At 37.1% G+C, this 12,855-nt stretch overlaps 1 protein-coding gene across 1 annotated transcript in view; it reads left to right on the forward strand.

Annotated features, from left to right (window-relative positions):
- Window positions 1-12,356, forward strand: part of LOC125660324 (uncharacterized) — an 82,083-nt gene extending 69,727 nt beyond the window's left edge. Inside the window, exons 83-101 of the mRNA XM_056150215.1 lie at window positions 302-496; window positions 1,040-1,178; window positions 1,358-1,521; window positions 2,034-2,268; window positions 2,467-2,540; window positions 2,669-2,732; window positions 2,822-3,028; window positions 3,221-3,323; window positions 3,843-3,942; window positions 4,082-4,230; window positions 4,707-4,828; window positions 5,197-5,361; window positions 5,613-5,790; window positions 6,133-6,323; window positions 6,771-7,010; window positions 7,260-7,374; window positions 7,982-8,186; window positions 10,003-10,276; window positions 12,222-12,356. Coding sequence (XP_056006190.1) covers window positions 302-496; window positions 1,040-1,178; window positions 1,358-1,521; window positions 2,034-2,268; window positions 2,467-2,540; window positions 2,669-2,732; window positions 2,822-3,028; window positions 3,221-3,323; window positions 3,843-3,942; window positions 4,082-4,230; window positions 4,707-4,828; window positions 5,197-5,361; window positions 5,613-5,790; window positions 6,133-6,323; window positions 6,771-7,010; window positions 7,260-7,374; window positions 7,982-8,186; window positions 10,003-10,252 — 2,896 coding nt within the window. The 3' untranslated portion in view covers window positions 10,253-10,276; window positions 12,222-12,356. The remainder of the gene's footprint in view (window positions 1-301; window positions 497-1,039; window positions 1,179-1,357; window positions 1,522-2,033; window positions 2,269-2,466; window positions 2,541-2,668; window positions 2,733-2,821; window positions 3,029-3,220; window positions 3,324-3,842; window positions 3,943-4,081; window positions 4,231-4,706; window positions 4,829-5,196; window positions 5,362-5,612; window positions 5,791-6,132; window positions 6,324-6,770; window positions 7,011-7,259; window positions 7,375-7,981; window positions 8,187-10,002; window positions 10,277-12,221) is intronic.
- Window positions 12,357-12,855: the final 499 nt, after the last annotated feature.

Raw genomic sequence — 12,855 nt, forward strand, 5'->3', positions numbered from 1 at the left:
TAAACATGAAATCTTTCTAGGAGTAAGTTTTGATTTGATCACTACATTAAGTAAACATGAAATCTTTCTAGGAGTAAGTTTTGATCTGATCAGTACATTAAGTAACGTGAAATCTTTCTAGGAGTAAGTTTTGATTTGATCAGTACATTAAGTAAACGTGAAATCTTTCTAGGAGTAAGTTTTGACTTGACCAGTAAGTTCTGATAAATTATTGCTCTTCTACATTGTGAAGTTGAATGGTTCACACTTTCCAAATCCTGTCTCAAAATTAATTGCGTTTCCACCTTATTTCCCCCAAAAGCATGTTACCCCTCACCATACAGAACGTGACGACCTGGACCCAGAGTTGTATGGATGAGAGCATGGCCTATCATTTCCAGAAGGTGGTGTCCGAGATGAAGGCGGCCAAAGACACCATGTGTCGTTCACAGGAAGCATGTCAACAGAATGCGGCCCAGGAATGTATTGCCAACTTCCAGTCCAGTCCAAGCTGCAGGTGCTAAAAATCATTTGCTTTATTGTTGAAAAGCAGAGTAGTTATATGCAGTGTCCTCTCATTGATTTGATGTGCTTGGTCATTTATTGTGTTGTGTTGTTGACCAATGACTAGACATGTTTAATCATTTATTGTGTCGTGTTGTTGACCAATGACTAGACATGTTTAATCATTTATTGTGTCGTGTTGTTGACCAATGATTAGACACACATCTGTTGTGTTGTTGACCAATGATTAGACACACCTGTTGTGTCGTGTTGTTGACCAATGATTAGACACACCTGTTGTGTCGTGTTGTTGACCAATGATTAGACACACATCTGTTATGTTGTTGACCAATGATTAGACACACCTGTTGTGTCGTGTTGTTGACCAATGATTAGACACACATCTGTTGTGTTGTTGACCAATGATTAGACACACCTGTTGTGTCGTGTTGTTGACCAATGATTAGACACATCTGTTGTGTTGTTTCTAAGATGCACAGCATTTAGAATGATTTGGAATTGGTTCTCTTCTTTCACAAACCATTTTCTGATGCAGCTCTTATGAAGTTGCCCTACAGTGCGTCACGGAGAAAACGAAGTCATGTGACGGAGAGACAATTCGACAAGTAGAAAGGGATTTACAATCCGAGTACGAGAAGATAGCAGCCGGCTGTGTGCCAATGCCAGATCTTGTGGTAGGCATCTTAATGTGACTTATCATTCAATTCAACTTTGGCAAAGTTACTCAAATAAGTACGAGAGCTAGGTTGGATGTTTTACCATGTATAGTCCACAGGATACATTTTACTTTGATTGATACAAAAGCCACCCTCTGGTATACATCTAGTTATATTTTCATATGTTTCTGCTACAGATGAGCATCAATTCCAAGGCTGCCTTGAGATTGATAGAGGGCGGAACAGAGGAGTCCTTGAATCTGAAACTTTCCGAATCCCCCAAGGAGAAGTGTGAGGCAGGAAAAACTTGTGAGGTCAAGGTCACACTTAAGCTGAAGAACAATCCTGCTTCAACACCAATGTGAGTTGACGAGAGTGGATAGTTTGGGGGTTTTTTTGTATCAAACTTGCATTGTCTTTTTATGGCTAATCAAAGATCAAGAAAGACTTGATAAAAGATAGTAGAATAGGGAGTTCATTTTAAATTTGTGGTTACCTCCCACGCACTCCTCCTTCCCCCTATCTCAGGAATTTAAAACATCATACAGATACTCAATCTGTTTAATGTTCACAAACCATATCCATGAGTAAACATTCTAATGAAATTATATAATCAAGGAAAATTGCCCATGGCAGCTTTGAATGATTTCACATTAGTTGTCGTATTGCAATTGTACCCAAAACGTTAAGTTTGGTCATTCAAACACTTTCTATTAGATGTGTATACTCCACCGATAACGCTGATTTTTAGAGTGAAGTCACATTCCTACATGTCGGTTTGAATTTGTTGTAGAAGCAAATCTACATCTCTTTTTCAAAAATGTGTGTTACACGATTTAGTCACAGATTTACTGTTTATCAAATATGTTATAGGTGTGCTGAATCTCAAGAAAGAATACCACAAGTAGTTGTTTTCAAGGACCCAAGTGTTACTGATCCTTGCACTTTCACTTTCACTTCGGACAACTGGGAGATGGGCACGCAGATCCCCCTATGGGCCAGTAGTGACATGCTGTATGACAATGTTCAAGAAATGAACCTCAGTTTAGTGGTGGATAAATACTCTGACAGTCAGCTGGTCCTCTCCAGACAAATGGCAGATATTAAGGTACGTATTTCAATTTAACGATGGAGAATAATTTAATGAAAAATATACGGTTTTGAGTAACGATCAATATTCAGTAAAATTTACTTGCAACGACGAGGGAACATTCAAAATTCTATGTTACATCCAGAGGTACCTTAATCTTATATAAAATTTTACATTACCTTGTAAATGTAACTGATGAATGTTTTTATTTTACAGCTTGTTGTGGCAGACACCGACCAGCCAGCTTTCTGTTCAGTTTCCGATTCTTACATCATTTCATTTGATGGAAAGTAAGGATCGGTCAATGTTATATTACGTACTATTAATTGTTAGATGCATTTTTGCTGAAGTGAGTGATTATAAGTATGTTTTTATTGCCATATGATTGTATGCACATCTTTGACTGATCCACTTTCAGGGCATTTAAAAACAGGCACCAGGGAGAGTTCACCCTGTACAAGCATAGTACTATGCCATATGAGGTAAACAGAATACACTCTGTTCTATCATTTTAAAACGGATTCATGTAATTTTTAAATCATTTCTGGATGTGACTCGTGTTTTGTTGTAGGTGCACATCTTAAATCAAGCCTGCAATTCTCGGTCTAAAACTTGTACGTGTGCGGCAATGGTGAAGTTTCAGGACGACGTTTTAGTGGTAGATGTTTGCAGTAAAGTTCAGAGTTCACCACTAGACGTGCCGGTCAAACTGTATAAAAATGGTGACCTGGCGCAGGGAACCAAGATATATCAGGACAATGGTGGACAACTAATCGTGGTAAGGCCTTAGGAATTAAAATACTCTCAGTTTGTTTGAGAGTTTTGCTTTGTATTTTGTTTTGCTGAGCATGTGATGAAAAGAATCTTTTCAGGGTTTTGGTCACTTTAAAAAAAACGTTGATCATAGTGTAATAGGTATGCCTTAAATGTGATTGTCACTTCAGTGAAGTAAATCACCAATTCATTACAGGTTGATTTGCCGACTGCTGGTTTGGTGGCGATTCAAATGGAGAATAACAAACAACTAAGCGTGTTTGTGATTCCATCATCCTTGGACTGGCTCAGATCAGAAGGTTTGTCGATTTTAATTGACTGTTTGTAAATGTCTTCTTCTTTTTTGAAAAGATCATTTTGTTCAGTAGCAGGCTAGGGTTACGTAATGGAATACATTTTTTTTTTTACAATTATCCAACTTTGTAGCAGTTGTGATTTACAAATAAATGTGGTTTAATTGGTTGAAAACTGGATTGGGTAAATATGGTACGTCAATTTACCAAAGTAATCCATGTGTAGGATTATGTGGTATTTACATTTGTATGAATTAAGTTGTTCCATGTTTAGGTTTATGTGATGATTATGAAGTAAGTTGTTCCATGTTTAAGTTTATGTGATGATTATGAAGTAAGATGTTCCATGTTTAGATTTATGTGATGATTATGACGTAAGTTGTTCCATGTTTAGTTTTATGTGGTGATTATGAAGTAATTAGTTGTTTTGTGTTTAGGTTTGTGTGGTGATTATGAAGTAATTAGTTGTTCTGTGTTTAGGTTTGTGTGGTGATTATATGAAGTAATTAGTTGTTCTGTGTTTAGGTTTGTGTGGTGTTTATGATGCCAACAAAAACAACGACATGGCCATGCCAGTCACAGGAAGTCTGACCAACAACGTGGCTCACTTCATCAAAGGATGGAGGTATGATCTAATACACATTCACTGACAAATCTCGGGTCACATCGATGTCTTGTTTTTTACTGACAAATCTCAGGTCACATCGATGTCTTGTTTTTTACTACAGTAAGGTGTTAACCATGTTGTGTTTCTTCTGTGTCAGGAATAAGGTGGGAGACAGTCTCTATGTTGGAGCACTGGCAGAGCCTTCCTACCAGCCCCCGATGTACTGCTCCTGCACAGGAGATAACAGTGCGGTCAAGAACCAGTGCGAACCGATGCTGATATCCAAGACCTGCAAACTCACCTCAGGTTCTTATGTTACTGCGATGTATTAGTCGTCTCATTCTGATTACTAGAGTTAAAATCATAGGATAACCAAGATTTTACGATTTGTCTTGCAGGTGTTTATGTGGCATTTTCTTTTTTTGATGAAACAATGATATAAAATTGGCCATTGATACATGTACATGACATGTGCCAATTAAAAGATGTTTATGAAGGATTTCAATTTTGGACAATGTTTTTCCATTGGTTTCATACGAAAATGTTGTGGTAAATGTGGGCATTTAGCAAAATTAAAATATTTTACTTACAGTTTTACCTAATTCTATAACAGATGTGGAGGGGTAGGGGGGTATCCTATGTTATTAAGTAAACATGAATTATGAATATTTCATGGGATGAATTGTTAATTATAGAATGATGAGAACAGTTCTTAGAACTTTGCATGTGTTGTCTACCTTTCATATATATGTATATAATAAAAAAAATAATTTTTATTGTAGGGAAGGATGTGACTGCAGAGTTGGTTGAGCTGTCTAATTCGCGTGATGGCAGACGTAAGAAGAGAGCAGCGTTCAATGCATGGGAAGGACTGACCGGTGTCGACACAAGTTACGATCCACAGGTGGGTATCCATTAAATCGATACAAAGTTATGTACGAATTGCAATCTATTATATAGTGGTATTACATTAATAATTAAAAAGACAACTTCAGATTTCTATTTTTAATTTGATTTGAACATTTTTTTACTGCATAATATACATTGATGTACCGGAAAAAAAGATACAGACCAAAGTTTTTAACCAATTACGATGTCTTTGCACAATGGCTAAACTGTCATTAAGATACTAAACAATGTCGATAGAAAAAAATTCTCTCTGGAATGTGTTACAATTGGACATAGAAATTTTGTAAATATGTAGGGCAGTGTATGTTTAAGTACATCGTGATAGCCTCATGAGTGTAACATGTTCTCCTAACTTTTGGACAGGACACCGAGCTGGTGATCTCTGCCTCTGGTACCTGGAACATGACAACAGCTGGAGACTACTGTGACAGGCTGATGTTGTCCAGTGCATTGATGGACAAATGTCAGACGTTGGTGGGCACCAGCTTCACTCAGGCTATGAAGGACATCTGCATCCAAACCATTCTGGTGAGTACTTTGAAATAAGTCAATTTTTTGGGAAAGGGGAGTGGGGTGTTATCCTGGTGATACTTTGGAGAGGGGGGGGGGGTAGGAATTTATTTTGGTACATTTCTCAAAGAGTGCATTCACTACAATTTTCTTCTGTTGTATTTTATCTGCAAGTTATTGTGTGTGTGTTGCTTAATCAAAAACAACTGCAAGTCTACTTTTTTATCACTATTACCATCCAGTGCAAACGTGCCTGATTTTTTTTACAGACAAATGATGGAACAACAGATGTGCAAGTAGAGAGCATCATTAAGGTTCAGTGTGAGACCCAGTTAGACAAGATGACACCTACTATGACAACCGACCCCAACTTCCAGACGCTTTCATCCGAAATCCTGACCCTGGTCTGTCCCAATGACTGTAGCAACAACGGACAGTGTGAGGGAGGTAAGAACAACAGCCAAAGAATGGGGTTCAGATGTAAAGTAGATTTATATAAGTAAGGACAAAATAGAAGAATGGGCTTCAAATTTTATAAGTAAGAACAAAAACAATGAATGGGGTTCCAGTGTAGATTCATAAGTAAGTAGAAAAGTCAAAGAAGAGTAGATTAGTGAAGAGTGTGTTTTGAATGAAATGTTTACTTTATTGGGATAACATTCAGTTTCTTGTATGCTTTGTGGTGAAGAAATCTATAATATCAATATTACATCAGTTGTGTTCTTTCTATGGGATGATATTGCATCACTCTTGGATTTTCCTCCCTGTATCTTATGACCGATATTCCAGGTCAATGTAAATGTTACCGAGACTACATCGGAGCGGACTGTTCGATCCAGGAGTCTGCTGCACCATCAATCAGCAGTCTGGAAGCTGACGGTCTCTGTTCACTAGAGAATGGAGGATGCAAGACAGTGCTGGTGTCTGGCGGTCCATTCTCAGAGGAGTTGTCCCCCAAATGTCACTTCCAGCGGGCAGAGGTTAGTGTTGGGACATGGGTTGATGGGAACTATTCCCATACTTTGTATCATGGTTGATATACAAAGTATCAACCTAGAACAGTTCTTGGTGTTTTTGATGATTACGTACACATTCTCATTGATTTCAGTAGTTGCATATCAAACAAAATGACGGAAAAAATCAAAGAAGTAAAAAGTTTCAGAAGAAGTGATGATCGTGTAAAATCGTATACATGGTTATTTTCGCCCTGTGTTATTTTCACCATTTTACACTTGCAGATGGTTTCACTCCATTTTAAATTTGCCCAGACACAGTTGTGTTAAAAGAGAGATAAGAGAGAAAACAGTTTTGCCCACTCTCAAATTTGCCCATTGAGAACAGGGTCGAAAATAAAAAGGGGCGAAAATTTCCCTTTATACAGGATATAACTACTGTGAGCCTTTCTTACTGAATGGTTCTCATTACAGATGTCCACTAGTGGTTTCTCAGCAACAGGCAGTGTTGTCCAGTCTGCTGCCAGGTTTGTGACCTCGACCCTACTGGTCTGCACTGTCCCCGACTCCATGTCAGCAGCGTCCGGTGTGGCTGTGTCAGCGGTCAGTCTGTCTGTCAGTAACAATGGCCAAGCTGTCAGTCAAGCCAAATTCTTCATCTCTTATAACCCAGTGTGTTACAGCTGTGATAACAGTGGCCAGTGTACCAAGACAGTAAGTATCAATAAAATGGTCATGTGATTTTTTTTGATTTTTTAAAAAAAAAAATTTAAAGTTCAATTTTTGTCACATGTTAAAGTACTGTAAATCGGGGGGGGGAAATTGAGATTTCTTTTAATGTTTTATGGGTAAAATATTGGGAAATGAATGACAATTTAAAAGAACCTTGCAGAATGCCTGTGGCAATTTTTAAGTATGTCAATATATACTCAAATTCTGAAAGCGTCAATTCTTCTTTGACAGTCGACAGGATGTGTGATTGGGGGTAAATGCCACATGGCTAGTGCCGTCAATCCCCAGAGTGTTTGTGAATTCTGCGATCCAGTCACAAGCACTGCAGAGTGGACCAGGAAAATTGGTAGGTTTGATGAAGGGAAGATGAAATGGATAGTGAAATGGTGTTATTTTGAAGGAAGTTATTTTTCTAGGTCTACAAGGTAGAATTTGCTGAATTCTGAATCCTCCTTATGATATGACTTTTTATCAATTACTGTAAACCAACTCTTTTTCACGAGTGAGAAATTTTCCTTAGAATAGTGAGAACCTATAATCATTGCGAATATTTCTCGCTGTGAATCAGTCTATGACTCTCGTATTTGTTTAAAATAATCTAAGACACGAAAATTAGTTGCCGTGAACCAGTTCATCATTGGTAAATCGCAAAATAGTTGTAGATAAAAGTTGGTTTACAGTAATTATTTTAAAAGTTTTATGAATTGGGCCTTTCATCTTTGATTGCATGATAGTTTTCAAATATTTAGTTGAGTTACAACAAAGTAGAAAGGAACTTCTAACCTGGTGAATGGATGTCAACATTTGACTTTACTATTGGAAACAACCAACACGAAAGATTGTTTGTCCTTTCATCCCACTATTTCTGGATTATAATGGAGTGAAAATAGAAACTCATTAGTGGCTCCAAGAAGAAAAGAATTGTAATTTGTGACTTTTTTGTTTATTTTCAGTGCCTGGATGTCCAGGTTCTGGATCTGACACTACGACCCCCAGTGACCCCAACGGTCAGGGTGGCCAGGGACAGAACAAGGAGTGTTCCACCCCCGCACCGATAGTTGAGCAGGACAAAACGCTGGCCGTCATCTTGGGGGCATTTGCTGGTCTCTTCTTCCTCACCACTGTGGTCATGGGCTGTAAAGCTTGCCGCTCTTCTGGGTATGTGCACTTGGAACATTGTCATGCACTTGTGTATTATCTTTAGAATGCACTTTCTTTAAACACAGAGAGATTTTGATGCTGGTGTCAATTTCCTGGGAAAGAAATTTATGCAACAAATACAGTATAGAGAAAATTTTCTTGTTTCAACTTGACGTTCTTTTTTAAAAAGTGGATATAGGTTTCTGTCCAACACTATTTTTAGGAAATCTTATTTAAAGCCAATAGGTGAAGAAGAAATGACAAATTGTCAAGTTTTTAAGGGGGAAGGTATAAATCTCTGTGTGATTAGCTCCCAAGTATTAACTGTAGTTGTGCAATATGGTGTAGTCACTTAGCTTAGCTATTTAATTTACTAAAACAGCTATTATTGCAGAATGACGCTTTAGTAGCTTTTTAACAAACTGATGCATTTACTACCCTATAGCTGGGTTTTTTAGGCGAGTATACAATTTTGGCCTATTTCGGAGATTTCCCAAAATAAGAATAGCTAAATTTAGTACGTCGGTATACATATGAATTGAATGAATAAACGAATACGAGTTCACCAGAATTTTATCCACCAAAATTAATAGTATACCTTGTAGACATAAATCTGCCAATTTGTGCCTCACCATAAAAAAACCCAGCTATACAGTACCCCTGTATAATTTCACAACATTGTCTTTAAAAATGCAATAAAAGAACAGAAGTGCTCGGGATCTTATTAAATCTACTGAAGCTGTGATATTAAACAACCATTATCCTATACTGGATAAAAAGTTGTCTGTCCAAGACATTCATATTGGAATCAAATTTGAAACTGACTGTCTCAAGTCCGAAGAAGATATCCCACTGGTACTCGCATTGAGGAGAAGATGAGAGGAATGAGACGTACTGCTTGTACAGCAAATGATTTGACACCATGATAGAAAAAATGGAGAAACTGAAATTTTGCACAATGTCATTCTACGGATTGGAATATACTGCTTTTTGCGTTCTTATTTCTGCACTTTGACCCTGTAGATCTAGAATTCCTTATATGCTTTCCTTGATATTGTCAAGAAATCGGCAGAATCACCTCTTAGCGTATTTTCACACCTTTAAAGATACAAGAGATTTTTTTCTGCAAGCCAGCTTTCCCCTGGACATTAAGTTGATCGAGATATTTGTCTTGCTATTCTTTTGCTATTCTGGAAAATTTGAATAAACAGGGACCTTAAACAGTATTGATGTCGCTGCATGGCAGACCCTCTTTCACTTTATCTTCCAGCAGGCCAGATTTTTCCTTATTTTTCTATCACCATTTGAATGAAACTTGATGGAAATGTTGTTTTCATAATGGTAAAATGTTGCACTGAATGGAGACATCAAGTTTACAGTCGGTGTTGAGTGCGAGCCTGATTACTCTTGTTGAGTGCGAGCCTGATTACTCGTGTTGAGTGCGAGCCTGATTACTCGTGTTGAGTGCGAGCCTGATTACTCGTGTTGATGGTGCTCGTGTCATCCCACAAGCTTTTACTTTCCTGACTTAAACCTTAGCAGAACTTTAAATTGTTGCTTTGTGACACCTACACCTGTGTTCTGTAGCAGATTTTTACCTGCCTCCTCTTCCCTTCACTTGTAGAAGCTGTCAGCACCTTCCTAATTTTCTATTTAGCTGTGTTTTTATACGATAAATCTGAATTAATGCAAATCTGCTGATAAATGTTCAAATCAACGAGTTGTGCTCTGGAACAAAAATCAAAAGTTGAGATCTTGAAATTTTATGTCTACAACATTTCACACAATTTGGATAGTTGTTTGTAATTGTTTACAATGAATCCTGACCTTGCAGGCCAGCAAAACGTAAATTACTCGAGTCAGACGACAGGGCATCCAGCTCAGCGGCATCCGCAATAGAGGAAAAAAAAGCCCCCGCCTTCGTCAATCAAACATACAATGACAATGTTAAGGAAGTTGTGGTCGACCCCAACACTTCCTACGTTTACGGAGCTGTAGCAACGAAGACTGAACAGAAGGCTAAGGGAAACGACCCCACAACTCTCTACCCTGAAATCGAGGATTTGCAAAATAAAGAAAACTGAAGCCCAACACTAACATATAGAAAAGTAATACATTAATAACTACTGATAGGTTCAGGATTAACTCGTAGTCATGCACGTAACTTAGAAATTGGTACAGGAGTGGGCGTGTCACTGAATTCACTCGGGAGTAAAATACTGTGTACATGTGTTTGTTTTCAAATACAGTAAAACACGGTTATAGCAAACCTCCAGGGCCAGCAGAGAGTTTGTTATAACCAAACTTTGTTATATCCACACACAAAAATTTGTTGTTTTCCTTTCATAGGGAAATAAATATTGCTTCGCACTAACGTAAATTCATTATAAGCATGCTTGTTATAAGCATATTTTACTCAATTGTGTTTTATAGACAAAACATTTAATCTGGGAACATGGTACATTTACGCAAGTCTTTTAGTGCTCTGTATCAAATGACAGAGAGGTTGACCTATATAGGACAACTGCCGGTTCTATTGGTGTGATGCTTGTCTTCTAGTTGATTAATTTTTCCCCATGACAAGCATATTGAGGGCAATGAAATAATTTGGAATTTCAAATTGAAATTCACATTTTAGACATATGGTGATGATTACAATGATCTACCTCCAGATTGCTGTACCTGTTTCTGAATTGACAGTGTAGGGCATTTTATATTCAACAACCATAATTAGATTATTCTTTGGGTTTTTTGGGGAAATTTATTCAGAAGAAGCAGATTATTGGGAAATGCCTGTCAACTCCCACAATTGCCAACTTGCCCAATATCAACTTAGGTCAGCTTTTTGTGTCGACTCATCCCTGCTAATTTGTCCAACTTACTTGAAGATGAAATACTGCTATACCAACCTAACACAAGAATATTTCATCATTTCACTCCCAGTTTTATAATAATTTTGCCAGTTTACCCCCACCCACCCCCAAAATAGGTCATATTGCCATAGTTGTCTCAAGATTTGGTGAACACTTTGGTCAATTTCTATTCTTTTAAAATCTGCATATAATTTTCATGATCATATTTTATATGTTAAATTAACAATAAAATTAGTGGTCAACTTGTTCCCTTTTCCTGATTGGTACATTCAAAATCAATATTAAATGTGTAATATGGTGTGGCCGTATCTAACTACAAAATGTCTCACCCGTGGACACACCACAGTAGTTTTACTCTGTCGATCAGCTGCAAGGTGCTCCATTTTCTGAGAAAGTGCAGAATGATGTGTACCATGGTACAGATGTACATGCAATTTCATAATTTTAAAAGTTACGCAGGGGACCTGAACCATTTGATGAAGACACATACAGAAATAGATTCAATGATAATTTAATGGTCATATCAATTTCATTGGTGGAGCAACCCTCCTACATGTGCTTGTAATGATTTGATACCTTTAAAGTCTGATATCATTAATGTTACCTTAACTCATAATGAAAAGCTTATTTATGAAGTGGAATTGGATAGCAGAGTATGATCCAATTTGGTGTTGGTAATGCTTTTTTAAACTGCTGCTTGTGACTTGTAACCCAAAAGTAAACAGTAACTTTACAATTTAATTACTTCCTTAATTAGCATGTACATATACAGAGTGTATTTTATTTCAGTCTTCATGAGGCAAATTGGTTAAGCAACTTTAAAATAGGGGTGAAATGGTCAAATGTTCGTTATTGGGGCAAGTTGTTCCAAGGGTTGGGGCAAATTGGCAAACATTTGGGTTAAGTTTTGTCCTCCATCCCCAAAGATTTCATCATTTTACATGAGAAGAAGTTTTTCAAAACAAAACAAAAAATGACCATAAACTTAATTTCTGGTCAGTAAAAGCTCCAGTATTTAGGTATATTATTACTAAGAGCAAGGTTCTGGAGCAGTCTCAAGTCTCTTCCATATTGAAAACTGCCACATGTACCAGTGATTTACATTAGTCTCTCTACAGCTGTTTGAAATTCCTATTTCAATTGATTTTAAGTAAATTTTATGATTTTTCTTTTCCTGCAGATCTTCCGGGAAATCCTCAGGATCTAATAGTATTGAAGACCCTAAAGAGTATGATAATGTAGGTTATTCCGGATACAGAAAAGAAAATGTATATGGTGCTGGTCCTATCGTAGAAGATCTGCCCACAAAACCTAATCTTGGAACATTCGGAAAATCGGTAGATAATGCTGCTTTTGAAAACGAAGCTTCCTCAACTCCTCTGTGATAATTGATGTATCGATATGTTTTTTTACATGCATAATTAATTCACTTTACTCATTGGTGTCTCATGTGTTCTCGGATGCAAATGTACATATCATAGATGAGGTACAACCATTCTTTTTGTTTACTCATTGTTTATTGACATTTGTAGATATAAGTTTGTTTATATCCATATCTCAGAAATATCTTTGTTGGTTTGCAACTTCTTGCAGATGTTTATGCGGAACACTCATGAAATTTAGGGTAACATTTATTTTGACTGTTCTATTGCATTTTGTATAAAAGATTATATATTTTCTATCCTTTTCTAATAAAATGAACAAAAGTGATGTGTTACTTTAAAGTATTATAGAACTACAGATATGTCCATAGGACATTAATGTCCCCGCTCTGGTGTTCGGAGTTACCATGGAAATATTTAAATTTGTGGGAG

This window comes from Ostrea edulis, chromosome 9, assembly GCF_947568905.1.
Source record: "Ostrea edulis chromosome 9, xbOstEdul1.1, whole genome shotgun sequence".
Lineage (NCBI taxonomy): Eukaryota > Metazoa > Mollusca > Bivalvia > Ostreida > Ostreidae > Ostrea > Ostrea edulis.